General features: G+C 33.5%; 1 protein-coding gene across 1 annotated transcript; it reads left to right on the forward strand.

Moving 5' to 3' along the window:
- The first annotated feature begins 517 nt into the window (after positions 1–517).
- Positions 518–13,846, forward strand: LOC104907784 (cationic amino acid transporter 6, chloroplastic). Its single transcript, XM_010696774.4, has 5 exons — positions 518–1,158; positions 1,249–1,468; positions 1,740–2,088; positions 5,218–5,449; positions 13,226–13,846. Exons 1-5 carry the CDS (start codon positions 762–764, stop codon positions 13,792–13,794), a joined length of 1,767 nt encoding a protein of 588 aa, XP_010695076.1. The 5' UTR covers positions 518–761; the 3' UTR covers positions 13,795–13,846.
- The last annotated feature ends 1,397 nt before the right edge of the window (positions 13,847–15,243 follow it).

Raw genomic sequence — 15,243 nt, forward strand, 5'->3', positions numbered from 1 at the left:
ATAATGAAACGGATGGAGTATATCTCATTAAAAGATTTAGACAATTAATTAGATACCTAACCATTTTTTGATAATAACAAGAGACTATTATAGATATAAACTCTTACTCCAATCCCTTATACAAAGAATTAAACTATTGCTTTCATCCTTAAGCTTTTAAGGGTTTATTTTTAAAAAATCATGCAATTACTTATCAGGTCATTATATCAACTTTTTCCCACTTGACAAAAAGTTAAATAAAAGTAACAACCTGATTGCCTGAGGCATCGCTTGGAATACTCGCTAGTTTTTACTTTTACTTACTTCTTCCGTTTTTTTAGATGTTACACTTTCTATTTTAGAAAGTTTTAAATTACATGTTACACTTTTATTTTGGGTAATAACTTCTCTCTGCTATCTCCCTCCTATCAAAAATTTACCTAGGAGTCCGTGATTTGAAAAGTGCAACATCTAATAAAAAACGGAGGTAGTATAAAGTTTGTTGGGTTATTTATACTGCTCCATAATAATCATTTCTACTAACAAGCAACAACCATTCGACTCCCTCCTCCACCTGACCACCTCCACCTCCTCAATTCTCACACATATATCTAGTTATCTACTTCCGTTTCTTCTCCTCTGAACTCACACAACCATCCTTAATCCTTTCCCTCTCTTTCTCCTCAAAACAAGCAAAAGGGCAGAGGAATAGATAAAACACCAAAAAAACACAACATATCTATCTCTCTCCAAATTTATCCAATAAAAAACAGTCAAGAACAATGAACCAAACTCATCAAGAAACCTCTTCTTCATCCTTCTCAACAATCCCAGCGTACTTCCGAGCCCTCACTCAGACCCCAAAACGTCTAGCTCGCCGAGCCATTTCTGTCTCCACCCCTTTCGAAGAGCTTAGTCAGTTCAAATCCCGGTCCGGACCCGACATGCGACGATCCCTTCGTTGGTACGACCTTGTTGGACTCGGCATCGGCGGTATGGTCGGTGCTGGCGTCTTCGTCACCGCTGGCAAAGCCTCTCACTCGTACGCTGGTCCAGCCGTTGTTCTCTCCTACGCCATTGCCGGCTTCTGCGCTCTCCTCTCCGCTTTCTGCTACACCGAGTTCGCTGTCGATATCCCCCTCGCTGGTGGTGCCTTCACGTATCTCCGCGTCACCTTCGGTATATACTTGATATCTCTATCTTTTCCTATTTCTCTACAGTCTCGTGGCCGTATAAAATTCAGTCGTTTTATTTGACATATTAAAACAGGGGAGTTTGCTGCATTTCTTACTGGAGCGAATTTAGTGTTGGATTATGTTCTATCAAATGCAGCCGTTGCTAGAAGCTTCACTGCCTACTTGGGAACTGCAATCGGCGTATCCACCTCTAAGTGGAGGTTCACGCTCTCTTTCCTCCCTAAAGGTTTCAATGAAATTGACGTCATTGCTGTCCTCGTCATTCTCATTATTACTCTCATCATCTGTTACAGGTTTTCTTCAATTTTCCCTTTAATCATCCTCCTACATTTCTTCTATAAGATCGAGGGCCATCCGATTCATCTCCGACTCTACCAATACTACATAGCCATAATTATATATATAACTTTTACTAGTAACTACTAACTAGTGTATGACATTAAATCCCGTAAACCACTACTTAATTTGCAAATTTGGTACTTCCGAGAGATGAATCGGAAGTTTCTCAAAAAGATCTCTGCTTTCTTATGGTAATTACATTAATTAATTTTCTTTTTGTTACAGTACGAGGGAGAGTTCAGCAGTAAACATGGTGCTCACAGCATTACATTTATTGTTCATTGCATTCATAGTTGTAATGGGATTCATCAAAGGAGATGTGAAGAACTTTACAAATCCGGAGAATCCGAATCATCCGGGTGGGTTTTTTCCGCACGGGTTGACCGGAGTTTTCAATGGAGCAGCCTTGGTTTACTTGAGTTACATTGGATACGACGCCGTTTCAACCATGGCAGAGGAGGTTCATAACCCGGTCAAAGATATTCCTATCGGAGTTTCGGGTTCCGTTATTCTCGTCACATTTCTGTACTGCTTGATGTCTACTTCAATGTCCATGCTCCTTCCATACGACGCCGTACGTCTCCCAATCAATTCAATTTTAAGTACTTGTACTACTACTCAAAATCATTTTTTTGGGCCCTATATATAATTCTAACTTTTAACTTCAATCCAAAATTATGCTCATCCAACTTTTTACATATCTTATAAAATGATTTCAAGTACTCCATATGTTTTTGTGATTAGTTCACCTTATGGTGACAATGGGTCTTTATTGTTTAGGTTTATATCCAACCTTTAAACTTGTTATTCGGTAGGATAATAGCTTAAGAGAGGTTGGTATTTGAATCAATTATTTTTTCTAATAATAATAAATAATTTTTTTTGTTATTACAAAATACTTCATGTTTTAATTTTAGTACTTGATTCAAAGGTTTTTTTTTCTAAGAAAAACATAATATATTTTACAAAAGTCTAATTTGAAAAGTGAGTTGTTGTATTATTGCAAAGAGTGAAATAAAACAAATTGTCAAATGGTTATTAAGAGTTTGTTTATTCCTTCAATTCAACTAAAAATTTGCAACATCAATTTTTCCAAATTTATCTACTTTTTTTTAATCTTTAGAATCATTTTAATTTTACACTATATCTCTAGCACTCTATCTAAATTCACTTTATATTACTTTATTGCACCTATAATCTCTTTGGAAGAGTATTAAGGAGAGTCTTAAATTTCAAGATTGTCCACTTTACAAACTACATTAAAACAAGTTTGTAAGAGTTTTGAGAGAGTGTCCACATTACAAACTATATTAAAACAAATTTGGTAAGAGTCTTGAGAGAGTGTGAAGCAAAGACCGATCACCATTGATATTTTCTTAAAAAATTTGGTAAGAAAAATCTTTCTGCGCTGTCCTTGCACAGAGTCTCCATCAAGATACCCATTATAAGCCAACACCTTTCAAACCCCCTCCCCCTCAAATCCCAAGCAAATACTTCAGGTAGAAATTAAATCCTAAACTTGTTAGAGAAGATGAAAAAACTCACTATTTGAGCCAACCCTAATTCCTAACTGATCACCGTAGTTTAGGGATAAACACACCCTAAAAATTCAATAATGTGGGTCATTGGTTTTAAGTGCATACATGAATGTCATGATGCATTATAGCACAACATTAGATATTGAGATTTTTTGGTCGATTAACTTTTTTAAACCGGAGAGTAACGTCTTTTTTTTTTTTTGTACTTTTTTGTTTCCATGTTTGCTAACGTATACATTAATATATTAGTATTTTCTTGAATTATAGGTTAATAAAAATTTATAAAAAAATTGATATTTTTAATGTAATTAGTGAAACGAATCATATAAGTTCTCAGAACTATGTTTTCACTTATATGAAGTATATTAGAAAAAAATTATATGATTCACAATAAACATTAAATATATTTTTTATTGGATAAATTTTAAAATTTATAGGAAATTATGTAAATCAGTGTTATTAATGCGTAGTTATTACTACTTCCGGTCTCTATTAGTTTGCCTGTATTCGTTTTTGGTATGGTCCTTATTATTTACCCATTTCTTTTGTTTTTATTTTTGGAAAGTGACCATTAACTTTTCATCACATACATTCTATTTTAATATAAAATAATAGTTTATCTTTCGTTCTATGTCTCACAACGTTATTTCTTTTAAAACTTTATACAAAAGTTTCGGATAAACTAATAAAGATTAGAGGGAGTATTTTATATATCACTTTTGAACATCAAGCTACATATGAAATTTTTCTTTTTAAGGTGACAACATATAACTTTTTCATCTTTCAAAATTAGTTTTTGGTTTGTATTTTTTCACTCAAATTTTATGAAGTTGGCATTTCTTGCACTACTTCAAATCTTTTTTATTTCTATCATGATTGCTTTTTATTACTTTTGGATGCTCAACCGTAAATGGTTTTGCTACTTTGCGTGTACACAAGAAATTTCTAAATGGATGGTTGATAAAATGCAGACCCAAACTTTTGTGAGCGCAATTTGTAATTTATTAATAACTTGTGTAGCAGGAGTGCAAATTATTTTTTTCTATGTGCTGACTACAGTTATATTTTAATTTTCTGAAATGCTGTCACAACAAAACTGTTACTGAACTGGATGTAGATGGGTCAAACCATTCCCACAGCGGTGCATGTGTATATGTAATTTTTACGTTAACAAAATAAGAGATGTTAAGGATTAAATAACATCTTTAAATAGTAAGTAAAAAAAAAAAGAGAGTATAAATAGAAACATATTGCAACTTTATAGTATTTGACATATGACCTATTTGCATATTTAAGTGGTATTTTTGATACTTTTTTAAAAAATAACGTTTTAAAGGAAAAAGACTTTTTTGTTTAAAAAAAAAAGAATATTATGCACTATTTACAAATATTCGATGTAACATAGGCTAATCTCAAACTGTTATATGAGTATAATATATGTTATTGCATCAGATTCTCTTGTGTCAGTCAACTCAATTCAAGTTAACGACTAAACATTTTGAGAATAAGAAAAAGGTTAAGAAAAATGTCTTACTGTTAAGGAATTGAAACCTACTTCCTCCCTCTTATATTACTTGCTACACTTTTTAATTCACGGACTCTTAGGTAATTTTTGGAGAAGAGAGAGGTAGAAAGTAAAATGAAAAGGCAACCATGTGAGAGGAGAGAGATAGAGAGAGTTTATAACTAAAAAAAAAAAGTGTAGCAAGTAATGTGAAACTTTCTACCATAAAAAGTGTAGCGAGTATTATGAAACGGAAGAAGTATATATATTTTCTGATCGATTGAGTTGTTGTCAGTCTTGTCACTGTGCTTATAATTTTTAATTTTTTTAAAACTCATAGCATTATAATATGCACAAGGTTCAAGAAAATCGAAAAGATAAAGAGATATAAAAAAAATCCCGAAGCTCCAAAAAAAAAAAAAGGAAATTTGAACATATTGTCAATAACGTTAATGTATAGTTTTGGCAAATTGGCAATGAAGGAACTTCTTAATACAGAAGATTACATACTTTTAGTTTTGAGTACCCCAAGTTTTTCTACTCTAATCTTTCCATCATACGTAAACATATTTATTTATAATCAAATGTATTTTGTTAGGTCAATGGTAATATACTAATATTTAAAATTTGTTTTGAATACTTTTCATTGGGGATGGTGCAGATAGACCCAGAGGCAGCATTTACAGGAGCATTCAAGGCAGAAAAAGGGTGGGAATGGGTGTCGAATGTGATAGGAGGTGGGGCCAGTTTTGGGATATTAACATCTTTAATGGTGGCGATGTTGGGTCAGGCCCGTTACATGTGTGTGATCGGACGGTCAAACGTTGTTCCAGCTTGGTTCGCTAGGGTCCATCCTAAGACATCTACACCCGTCAACGCTTCCGCTTTTCTCGGTAACGTTGCTTTCTTCTCCTTTTCCCCTCCTCTCATCCTGTCTCTTTCTCTTTATTACTTACAACTATTTCTCTCTCCTCTCTCTTTACTCCCTATCGTCACCGTACCTATACTCATTACTACTCTATCTATTTATCTATCCAAGTTTAATCTCTAATCCAATCCGTTATTAATGTACATATTATGTGGATTTTTTAATTGTTTGCTGCATTTTAAACTATTTTTGTTCGACATAAAATTAACTGAATTGATTGCAACTAAATTGAATTGAATTGAATTAAATTATTACTAATAGTATTGAATTTAATATAATATTAAATTGATAATAATGATTTATTAATAATAATAAGTTATTACATAAAATAATAATTAATCGATTATGAAAACTAGTTAATGTTCGATAGTATTATTATTTTGTCTAGTAATTCAACTATCAAAATATGTAATTTTTTTCATTTCAACAATGACAAATATTATTGTTGTTATTATAAATAGTACGATTTTTTCACCGATTACTCCCGAGTTTTCAAAAAATTCACCTAGTACCCTCCAAGTTCTCAAAATTCACAGGCTATCCCTCCATTTTGTGTAAATACACCCAAATACCCTTAATGGCTAATGACGTTAACCGTCGTTAGTCATTAATTCTAATTAACCCATAATTTCCCCTAATTAACCTAAATAAACCCTAAACCCTAACTCCTAACTAACCTTAATCCTAACCCTAACCTAACCCTAACCACCACCCAACCCCCCTCCACCACCACCCAACCCCCACCAAGCCGCCACCACCACACATCCCCCTCCCCCCACCCTCGCAGTAGCCCGACCCCACCCCGTACCACCCCGTACCACCCCGTACCACCCCTGCCCCTCCCCCACCCCCATCCCCACTACCGCAACCTCACTAGCCCCTCCGACACCACGCAGCCCAGCACCGACCCACGTAGCCCAACAATCGACCACCCTTCCCCCACACCCACACCCCCACCCCTTCAATTTCCGCACGTTTCACCCACCCACAATTCTCGCAGCCCCCTCCCCTTGAATTTTCGCACTTTGAACATCTCTAATCGGAAACATCGAAGGAATCGCAGCCCAGCAGGGAGGGGGTCGAGCTGCTGCAGGGGAGGAGCTCGGGCTGCTGTGTGGGTAGGGGGCTCTGTGGTGGTGGAGGGAGGCTGGGTGGTTAGGGGTTAGTTAGGTTTTAGGGTTTATTTAGGTTAATTAGAGTTTAGTTAGGTTAATTAGGGGTTAATTAGAGTTAATGACTAAAGGTGGTTAATGTCGTTAGTCATTAAGATATCTGAGTGTATTTACACAAAACTGAGGGGTACCATGTGAATTTTGAAAACATGAGGGGTACTTGGTGAAAAAACCGTTAATAGTTTTTTTGTTGTCATCTATTAAAAAGTTTGTACTTTGAACAATGACAAATATTATAGCAATAAGTACTTTTTAGGCTTAATTTATCATTTCAATATAACTAGCCGAATCATATAGAAAAAAAATATTAGCAAAATAATAATTAGCAATATTAAAATAATAATAATATTAAAGCAATAATAATAGGAGTAATAATAACAATGATAATAATATAATAATAATTGTAATCATGATATTAGTAGTTATAATAGTAATAGTAATAATAATAATAATTATCATTGTTTTATTAGAGAATTAAATGACTGAACTGAATTGAACTGAACTGAAAATAAGTTCGGGAGAACATGTCCTTACTCTATTATTATAAATAGAAAAATTCTGAGAAACAATTTTTATAAATACCTTTTTGTAAGAAAAAATCTTGTAATTTTTTTTTTTGACGTTTTACAACCTTAATCAAAATTTATTTTGCGAGATCAGACTCACGGCTATTTCTCGACGTTAATTTTCGATCAAAAACGTTGGTCAAGAAATTACACCTTTAGGTTCTATTGTTTCTGCCAAGTTAGGCTGTTTTGGTTGTGTAAGCCAATTCCATTTCAGTTTTAGAAATAACTACAATCAATATCAATATATATATATAAAAGAGGAACTTTTCGGGAGCATAGAGCGCGCCACCTAGGATTGCCACATCATCTTATTAATTTAGAGATAATAAAATTTAGAGTTTGAGAGATAATAAAATTTAGAGTTTGAGAGATAAGAGTTTATTCACTCTACTGCTATGACAAAACCAAAAAAATTTATCTTTTAGGGATCTATTATAACTTGGAATGTATTATAAGTACTACTATACTGTATATTCACTCTACGACTATGATTCACATATAAAATCACAAAATAAAATAAAGAACCTGATTCTTGAGATTTGCCTAAACCATACGATAGCATCTAATGAACTGCTGCAAATCTACTAAAGTAGCCAACATTTTCAATGACAGCTTCTTTGCATTTGTGGCGACTCAATATCTACTTTATTTTATTTTTAAACTTTCATTATAGTGATATACTGATATGTTAGTTGACAATATCGGTCAATATGCGTTCACTTATTAGAGATTGAAACAACCATTGCAATACTAACTTTATATCAACTTTTTATAAATTTTATTAATAGATAATTAAAGATATTAAAGATAACTAAATAAGGGTATAATGACAAATATTTTATCAATTCTTTTTCTACTACAATAATGGGTTTGGGCATGAAATTAAGAAAATGAAAAAAAAAAGTGTAGTTTAGCATAGAGGTACTCCTTTAATTAACAAGTGTAGGGGATAAGTAAATCCTTAATAAAGTAAGCGCAATTTTATGAGACAATTTGATGAATAATTAATGATGATTTTATTAACATAAAGTAAAGGTAATACAAAATCAATAATGTCAACCAAAAATTACAATAAAAAAATATAAAAAACAACCCGTGCAACGCACGGGCTTCAAAACTAGTTAATTGTATAACATAAAAATAAATCATTTAAAATACTACAATTGGCGGCATAACATACCAATCGCTTCATATACGTCACCAATACAAGTTATTCTGCCTATATGAGACATCACCTAACAGAGATCCGAATATAATTTTATGGATAACTTAATTACGAAGCTCATACACAGGCTTGTCCGACACCGCAGTCTTACAGACTAATTCATTTGATGAATTATTACAAATGAATTATTAGACAACACAATAATTTGCTGGAATATTAGTCTTTGAAAATGTTTGGTCTATAGCGACCCGGAAAAGAGTGTATAGCAGCACGAGTGGAAGATATACGTTAAGGCAAAAGTGTCAATTGACCTTCGTTATATATATAAAACATATTTTTAAATCCATAGTAGTTACAAGTTAAATGACTTAAATGCAAAGCAATTTTTTGTCTTTATCCAAACAGAATTTATAATATTAAAAATTATACAATACATTTGGGGTCGAGTTTTTTTTGAAAAAATTTATATAAGCCATGAAGGCAATACAGAGAAGGGGAGGGGGGAATCGATCTATAACCTATCATTCACAACACCTTAATCTTAACCACTAGGCCAAGATATATGGATCGAGTTGAATCTATGGAATACATGTGGAGACCTATCGAGTTGGATGATTTCGGGTTGGATTCGTCAATTAAGTTTGGGTTAATTGGCTATCAGGGAAAATTAGTTTTTGTTCGGTTCAATTTATTTCAGGTTTGAGTTTCGGGTTTGAATTGGTCTTGATTCGTGTCATTGACCTCAAGTCTTCGGGTTGAGGTCACCTTTACCAGGTTTAGGTAGGATTGATGTTAGTATGCACATGGTGTATAAAAACTTGTCATGAAATTTTGGGCTTTTTCATTGCTTGTAAGTGGTATTTCTTTTGAAGTTTCATTTACAGTAAGTGGTAAAAATTATTTGGTTAACTATGAAAAATAGTATATTACATGGAAAGTTCTACTTAGTCGCTCTAGGTAAGTAACTTTATATATTTTGTGGGTAGTACAACTTATTAGGAAGTACAATATCCTACATTTTGTCAACCTAATAATCTGATCATATCTTACTTCCTCTAAAATTTTTATGTCAACCTAATAAACCCTTTTTGTATATGTTAATGTTGATTAAAATTAGTTTATTGAAGGAACTCTATGTAGTTAGAAATAGATTATTTTGAAAGGGCAAGAGCCCTTTTTGTTCTTCTAAAAGACTCGTCCTTGCCAAATTGTTGACATCAGCGCAATCTTATAGAACTAAATTGGCCCTGTGATATGTCACAGGTGAATTTTTTTTAAGCGATTAGAGGGTGGATATGATGATATAATTGGTGTCTTGATTAATTTATGAGGGTAGCTGAAGCCTGTCATGATGTGGAAAATGTTGTCATAATAGTTTTTGATACCTGATATTTATAGGAGTACACGAGAGACAAGCTTACGTGTTGTTTTCTGGACTATGTGAGTAAGATATGGATGATTTATCATTAGAAGTGGCTCATATAGTTCTAGTATAAGCCGCAAGGAAACGACATGTGGGTCAGCCTCTTATGATCGATTTTATTGTCTTGTATAATTGTCGGCCATGTTCATAAGTTGATGATATATTTGGGATTGCAAAATAAAACTTTACACAATTTAAAATTGGGTCTTTTTACTTGGTTGTTGATGATGATTATATTTTGTTAGTGATCGCACCCGAGTTTAGCATCATTATGGAAAGTTAGAAAAAAAGTTCTTATCAAATAATCTAAAGTAAGCAAAAGCGTACTCGAATTTGTATACTTGTGTTTTAAGTGTAAGAATTTCAACTATTTAATACTCTCCTACTTTTTTTGTTTATGTAATTTGATTGTGCTCATTTGTTAATCTACTTTTTGGCCTTAAACAATTTCATTACTTATTGATGAGAATTATAACTTATTGAATATAAATAATACTTTTTCCGTTATGTTTTAAATAAATTATTGGGTGAAATGACACTATTTATTGATCAATTGTGACTTGAATGTATCATTATTATATAAAGAAAAACATCGCCAAGTGGTATCTTGTTAGATTCGTCTAGATGCATACTATCAAATTATCACTTTTTTTTACATTTTTTAGGTGTGCACAACTAAAGATATTAATGATCAAATAAACGCGTTGGGTTGGGTAAAAAAACAAATGTTTCATTTAAAACAAAATGGAGGAAATATACTCATTGTGACGAATCAAACAAGACTTTAGATGACTCTATTTATCCTTATATATTTTAAAAGTGTAGGAAATTCTCTAATTGTGAATAGTGTTAAGATTCCAAATGAGTAAACTAAAGAAATACAAAGGAAATATTTTGATCTAGAATAAAGTGACTTTGTTTATGTTAATACTAGTTGCATATGCACGCGATGCGTGGTTCGACAATCTTATGTAGTTATATATAAATGGACATGTTTTTTTTATCTACAATTATTTTGATAGTGATATAAATTATTGACGTTCTTTTGTAGATGTTATTATCTTTTAAATTAAAGGTAAATGATTTTTAACTGTTCAATACCGTCACTGTAAAATTTGGTCGATGATTTAATAATTTTTTTTTCAGCGACTTTAGTATAGTTCTTTAACAATTATAGATGTTAATAAACCATATTGTTTGAACTTTGTAAATATGAAATATTATGTTATCACGATATGTTGCTAACTTTTTTTGGTTGAAGATTCTAATTGATTTTGTGAATTGATTGTGTCAATCAAGTTTGTCAAGTTATTAATGGTATTGCACATTACATTTTTGACCTACTCATAGCAAGTGTCATTAATTTTCATTTTTCAATTTTTTATGAAAAGAAAAATATTATTTTAAATTATTAGAAAATATTTTAGTCACTTCAAAAGCAGACACCACACCTCATCACTTGGCTTATATAATAGAGATATAGGGAATCAATATAAGCACATGAGATAACGAACTTATACTATGAAACTTTAAATATAAACTTATCAAATAATACGAAATGAAAAATTCAAAATATGTTTTCATTTACCAAGTTATTAATTTTTTTTTTTGACTATATTTAAGAAATGCTCTTACATGGTTCACACTGTCTCTAATATATGAGTTTGGACTTTTCTTTATAACTTTAAGTTTGTTATTGGTGAAAATTATAAAAAGTTGATATTTAAAAGCGATGAGATGGATTTTGCAAGACTTGAAATCCTGATGTATATTATAAGTAGCAATAAATAAGATCCAACCTTGTGAAGGTGACCTGTAGGAAGCTAATGTTGCAGCTAATAAGAGTTCGAGAAAGTACAATATTGTTTTATTGATTTTTATTGATATATAATGGGTAGGAATGGGGTAGGTCGACGACACATCATACATGATTTCCTATTGGCCGTGACATCGGGTTATAGCGAGGAAGTGCTCTCTTGGTGTAAAGCTTAAGGATCAATTTTAGAAATAAAGATGCTTTTGGATCTACAAAATCATGGCTTTATGAGATCTCAAGGGACTCGAGGCAAATTTTTTATTTAATAAATGGATGAACACGTTAACATGATTCCGTGGTTCCAAGTTTGTTTAGTCTTTGTACATTTCACTGTTTAACAACCACCAGCAAGGACAGTGAATATGGCAAAATCTAATCAATAATTTAGGAAGGCCAATGAATTCTTTATGGAAGGAAAGAAACATACTCAATATTTTATCTACATGTACGAGTCCCTTTATACATTAGTTTTTTTGATCCATATGAGCCACAAAGGCACTACAAATTACAAATAAGCGGAGAGGGGATTTGAACCTGTGACCTATCGTTCACAGCACCTCAATCTTAATCACGAGGCCAAGACATCCTTGATACCCTCTATACATTAGTGATTACTCATTGACTCAAATTATATGAAAGAAATCATAATTTTCTTCAGCAATATAGTAAAACATTATTTGTTGAATTCAGTGCGTGTTATGCATTTGGCGAAGCCTATATTACTCGCACTCAGGTATGATGATGATATAGGTACTTAAGGTAAAATGGACAGTCCAAATAACAGAGAGTGAAGATTGTTGATTTTTGTTAGTGAGACTTTCCATGTTCCAATCTTTATGCTTGGAAATATACGAGATATGTAGCTAAAAGTCTTGTGTTCCTGATTAAAGACTAGATACTACGGAAAAGTTAAGCTAGAGTTTTGATTCAGAGGGCTAGTCGTTGTTGGAGTGATTTAGTTTGTGATTCCATTAAAGCTAGAATTTTGTAGCTACTTTTTTTAGTTACTATGTATGTTGCTTGAGAACGCCGACTTTCTTAGAATAAGCATTGTTCTTACACATTTATCCTTTTGATCTGTACCATTAGTTAATGTGAAAGTGATGCTTTGATTGCAATTTGCAAGATGCTCTTGGTGATCTTCCTTTTTGAAAGATCCTTGAGTGGAAGGGCTGTTTAAGTGGAATAATCTATCACCTTGATAAGTTCTCAAGTGCTCTATTTTTTTACATGTCACGCTGATTGGTGGATGTTGAATGGAGGCTAAAGCTTTCCTCCTTTTTTTTTTTTTTTTTTCGGAAGCATAAATATACAGGATTACTTGGACTTCTTTAATGAACTTTTGGTACCAAATATTTGTGATCTATAACAAGTCGTGCTTGGCCTAGATAAGGTATATTAGTCACGGGATAAAAAATCCTATTACACTGCTCTTAGGGTATGTGGACATGCTCTAGTCTTAAAATGGACGTTGAATCTGGTTGATTTGTAACAATTTTGCCGTTTAAAACTTTCAATTGCTCTTTAATGTTACCATATTAAATCATGTAATAAGGGTCAGACGTCCTTAATGCTTGCTTCATTTCCCTTTTGCAGGAATTTTGACGGCAGCCATTGCGCTGTTCACTGATCTTGATATTCTCCTCAACCTAGTATCAATTGGCACGCTCTTTGTCTTTTACATGGTCGCCAATGCTGTAGTTTATCGGCGTTATGTAGCCATAGGAACGACGAGTCCATGGCCTACATTGTCGTTCCTCTGCTCATTCTCTGTCACCTCGGTTCTTTTTACACTAATCTGGCATTTTGTACCATCTGGTAAACTTCAAGGTGTAATGCTTGGTGTATGCGCCATCATCGCTATCATTTTCTTGCGATTATTCCAGTGCCTGGTTCCTCAGGCACGAAAACCAGAGTTTTGGGGTGTTCCTTTGATGCCATGGCTACCATCGATGTCTATATTCCTCAACATTTTTTTGTTGGGTTCCCTCGATGGAGCATCGTACATTCGATTTGGGTTTTTCTCTGTTCTTTCTGTTGTTGTATATGTATTGTATAGTGTCCATGCTAGCTTTGATGCAGAAAGAAACGGGTCTTTGAGCCCAAAAAATGGGATGATAGTTTTAAAGCATCAAGAGATAAGTGGGGTACGAGCTCCTATATAGCACTCACTAAAATTTAGTCCTAGCTAGAATAAAGATTTTTTTTCTTGCTTCCCTTCCTTATCTTCCTATTTTCAATTGTCTTCGACAGTTTTATAAGCTGACCCTCCTGTACAAGTCAAGAAACATACAGTAGAGGGAATAAACCCCCCCCCCCCACCCCCCCCCCCACCCCACCCCACCCCACAAAAAAAGTGGATTGTAAAGATTGGTCCTCGGGAAAATAGTTCTTACTGTGCTTCTTCCCTTTCTGTTTACAGGTTACCAAATTTTAACAATGAGTATTTTAGTGTATTTTAATAAAAGAAATAAGAATGTCATGTTGATTTTAAGGATTGTATTTAAATATTTTTATTCATGTATTAAGAGTAACTAGCACTTAAAGCTTCATATTACCAAGCTTGGCTTAACACATTTGCTAGGAATTTCACCTCATGACCTCAAGATTAGGGGTTAATTTTCATAAAGTGGGGCCCTTGGTTGGCCTGTTGGTTGGTCCTTGTGCGAGGACAGCTACAAAGTTATTCATCTTACCAAATAAAAGAAACTTAAAACTTCATATTAAGAAAATCCAACCATCTTGGTGAATTGGATGTCTTTAATCGGGTGATTACAAACTCAAAGCTGAGTAAGAATATCTCCTTGATAGTAGGTATCATCATACATGACTCTATGGGCAACACTCATACGATGCATAATTTCAAATTTGGAACGACTCCATTAAATTTAACAGAAGCACTAACAGTCCAGAAAGATCAACAATAGTTGTAATTAGTCTTATGTGTCCAAGTTATGCGTTATTCTTAAACGCACTTTAGGTCCCTTTAGTTAATAGTCAGGCTTAGTGTTGGAGAATGTAGATTTTGCCATTAGAGGAAAAAAAATGGAAGGGCTGGTCTTTATAGGCTGCGTTTTTTAGAAAAAGTATACGAAGGGATGCGGTTTTATGGGGACCGGAACCCTTGAAGGGTTGCGTTTAGCCTAGAAACTGCAGCCCTTCGTTTTTTAAGGGCTGCAATGAAGGGCTAAACATAACCCTTCATTTAACTAAAATTGCGTGCACAAACACTCCTTCTCACTCACTCCCTCAAATTTTCTTCGTTCTCACTCACTCACTCACGGAGCTTTAATTAACGTCGGAGCACCGCGACGTCTTGTCCTCTCACTCACCGGAGCCCTAACGCCGGAAAACAGTGACTTCTTCTCTTCTATTCGTGGGTTGATTTTAGTGGGTTGCATGCATTGACGCACGACGCAGTGCCACCACCACCACATTCTCTCCTCCTCTTCCGGTAATTCCCCTCTCTCACTCTCTCTCCTCTTTTTCAATTTTTTTTACTTTCCAAAACATTAATGCAAATGACTCTTTTCTGTTTTTTTTTTAATACCAAAATCAACATGGTTTTGTTGATTAATATTAATGGAATAATCGACTAAAATTGTTTAGAACAA

This window comes from Beta vulgaris, chromosome 4, assembly GCF_026745355.1.
Source record: "Beta vulgaris subsp. vulgaris cultivar EL10 chromosome 4, EL10.2, whole genome shotgun sequence".
Taxonomy (NCBI): Eukaryota; Viridiplantae; Streptophyta; class Magnoliopsida; order Caryophyllales; family Amaranthaceae; genus Beta; species Beta vulgaris.

Coding starts and splice junctions, on each gene's coding strand:
- LOC104907784 (XM_010696774.4), top strand. CDS start 762: ATGAACCAAACTCATCAAGAAACCTCTTCTTCATCCTTCTCAACAATC. Junction 1,469..1,739: donor ACTCTCATCATCTGTTACAG/GTTTTCTTCAAT, acceptor TTTTTGTTACAG/TACGAGGGAGAGTTCAGCAG. Junction 2,089..5,217: donor TGCTCCTTCCATACGACGCC/GTACGTCTCCCA, acceptor GGGATGGTGCAG/ATAGACCCAGAGGCAGCATT.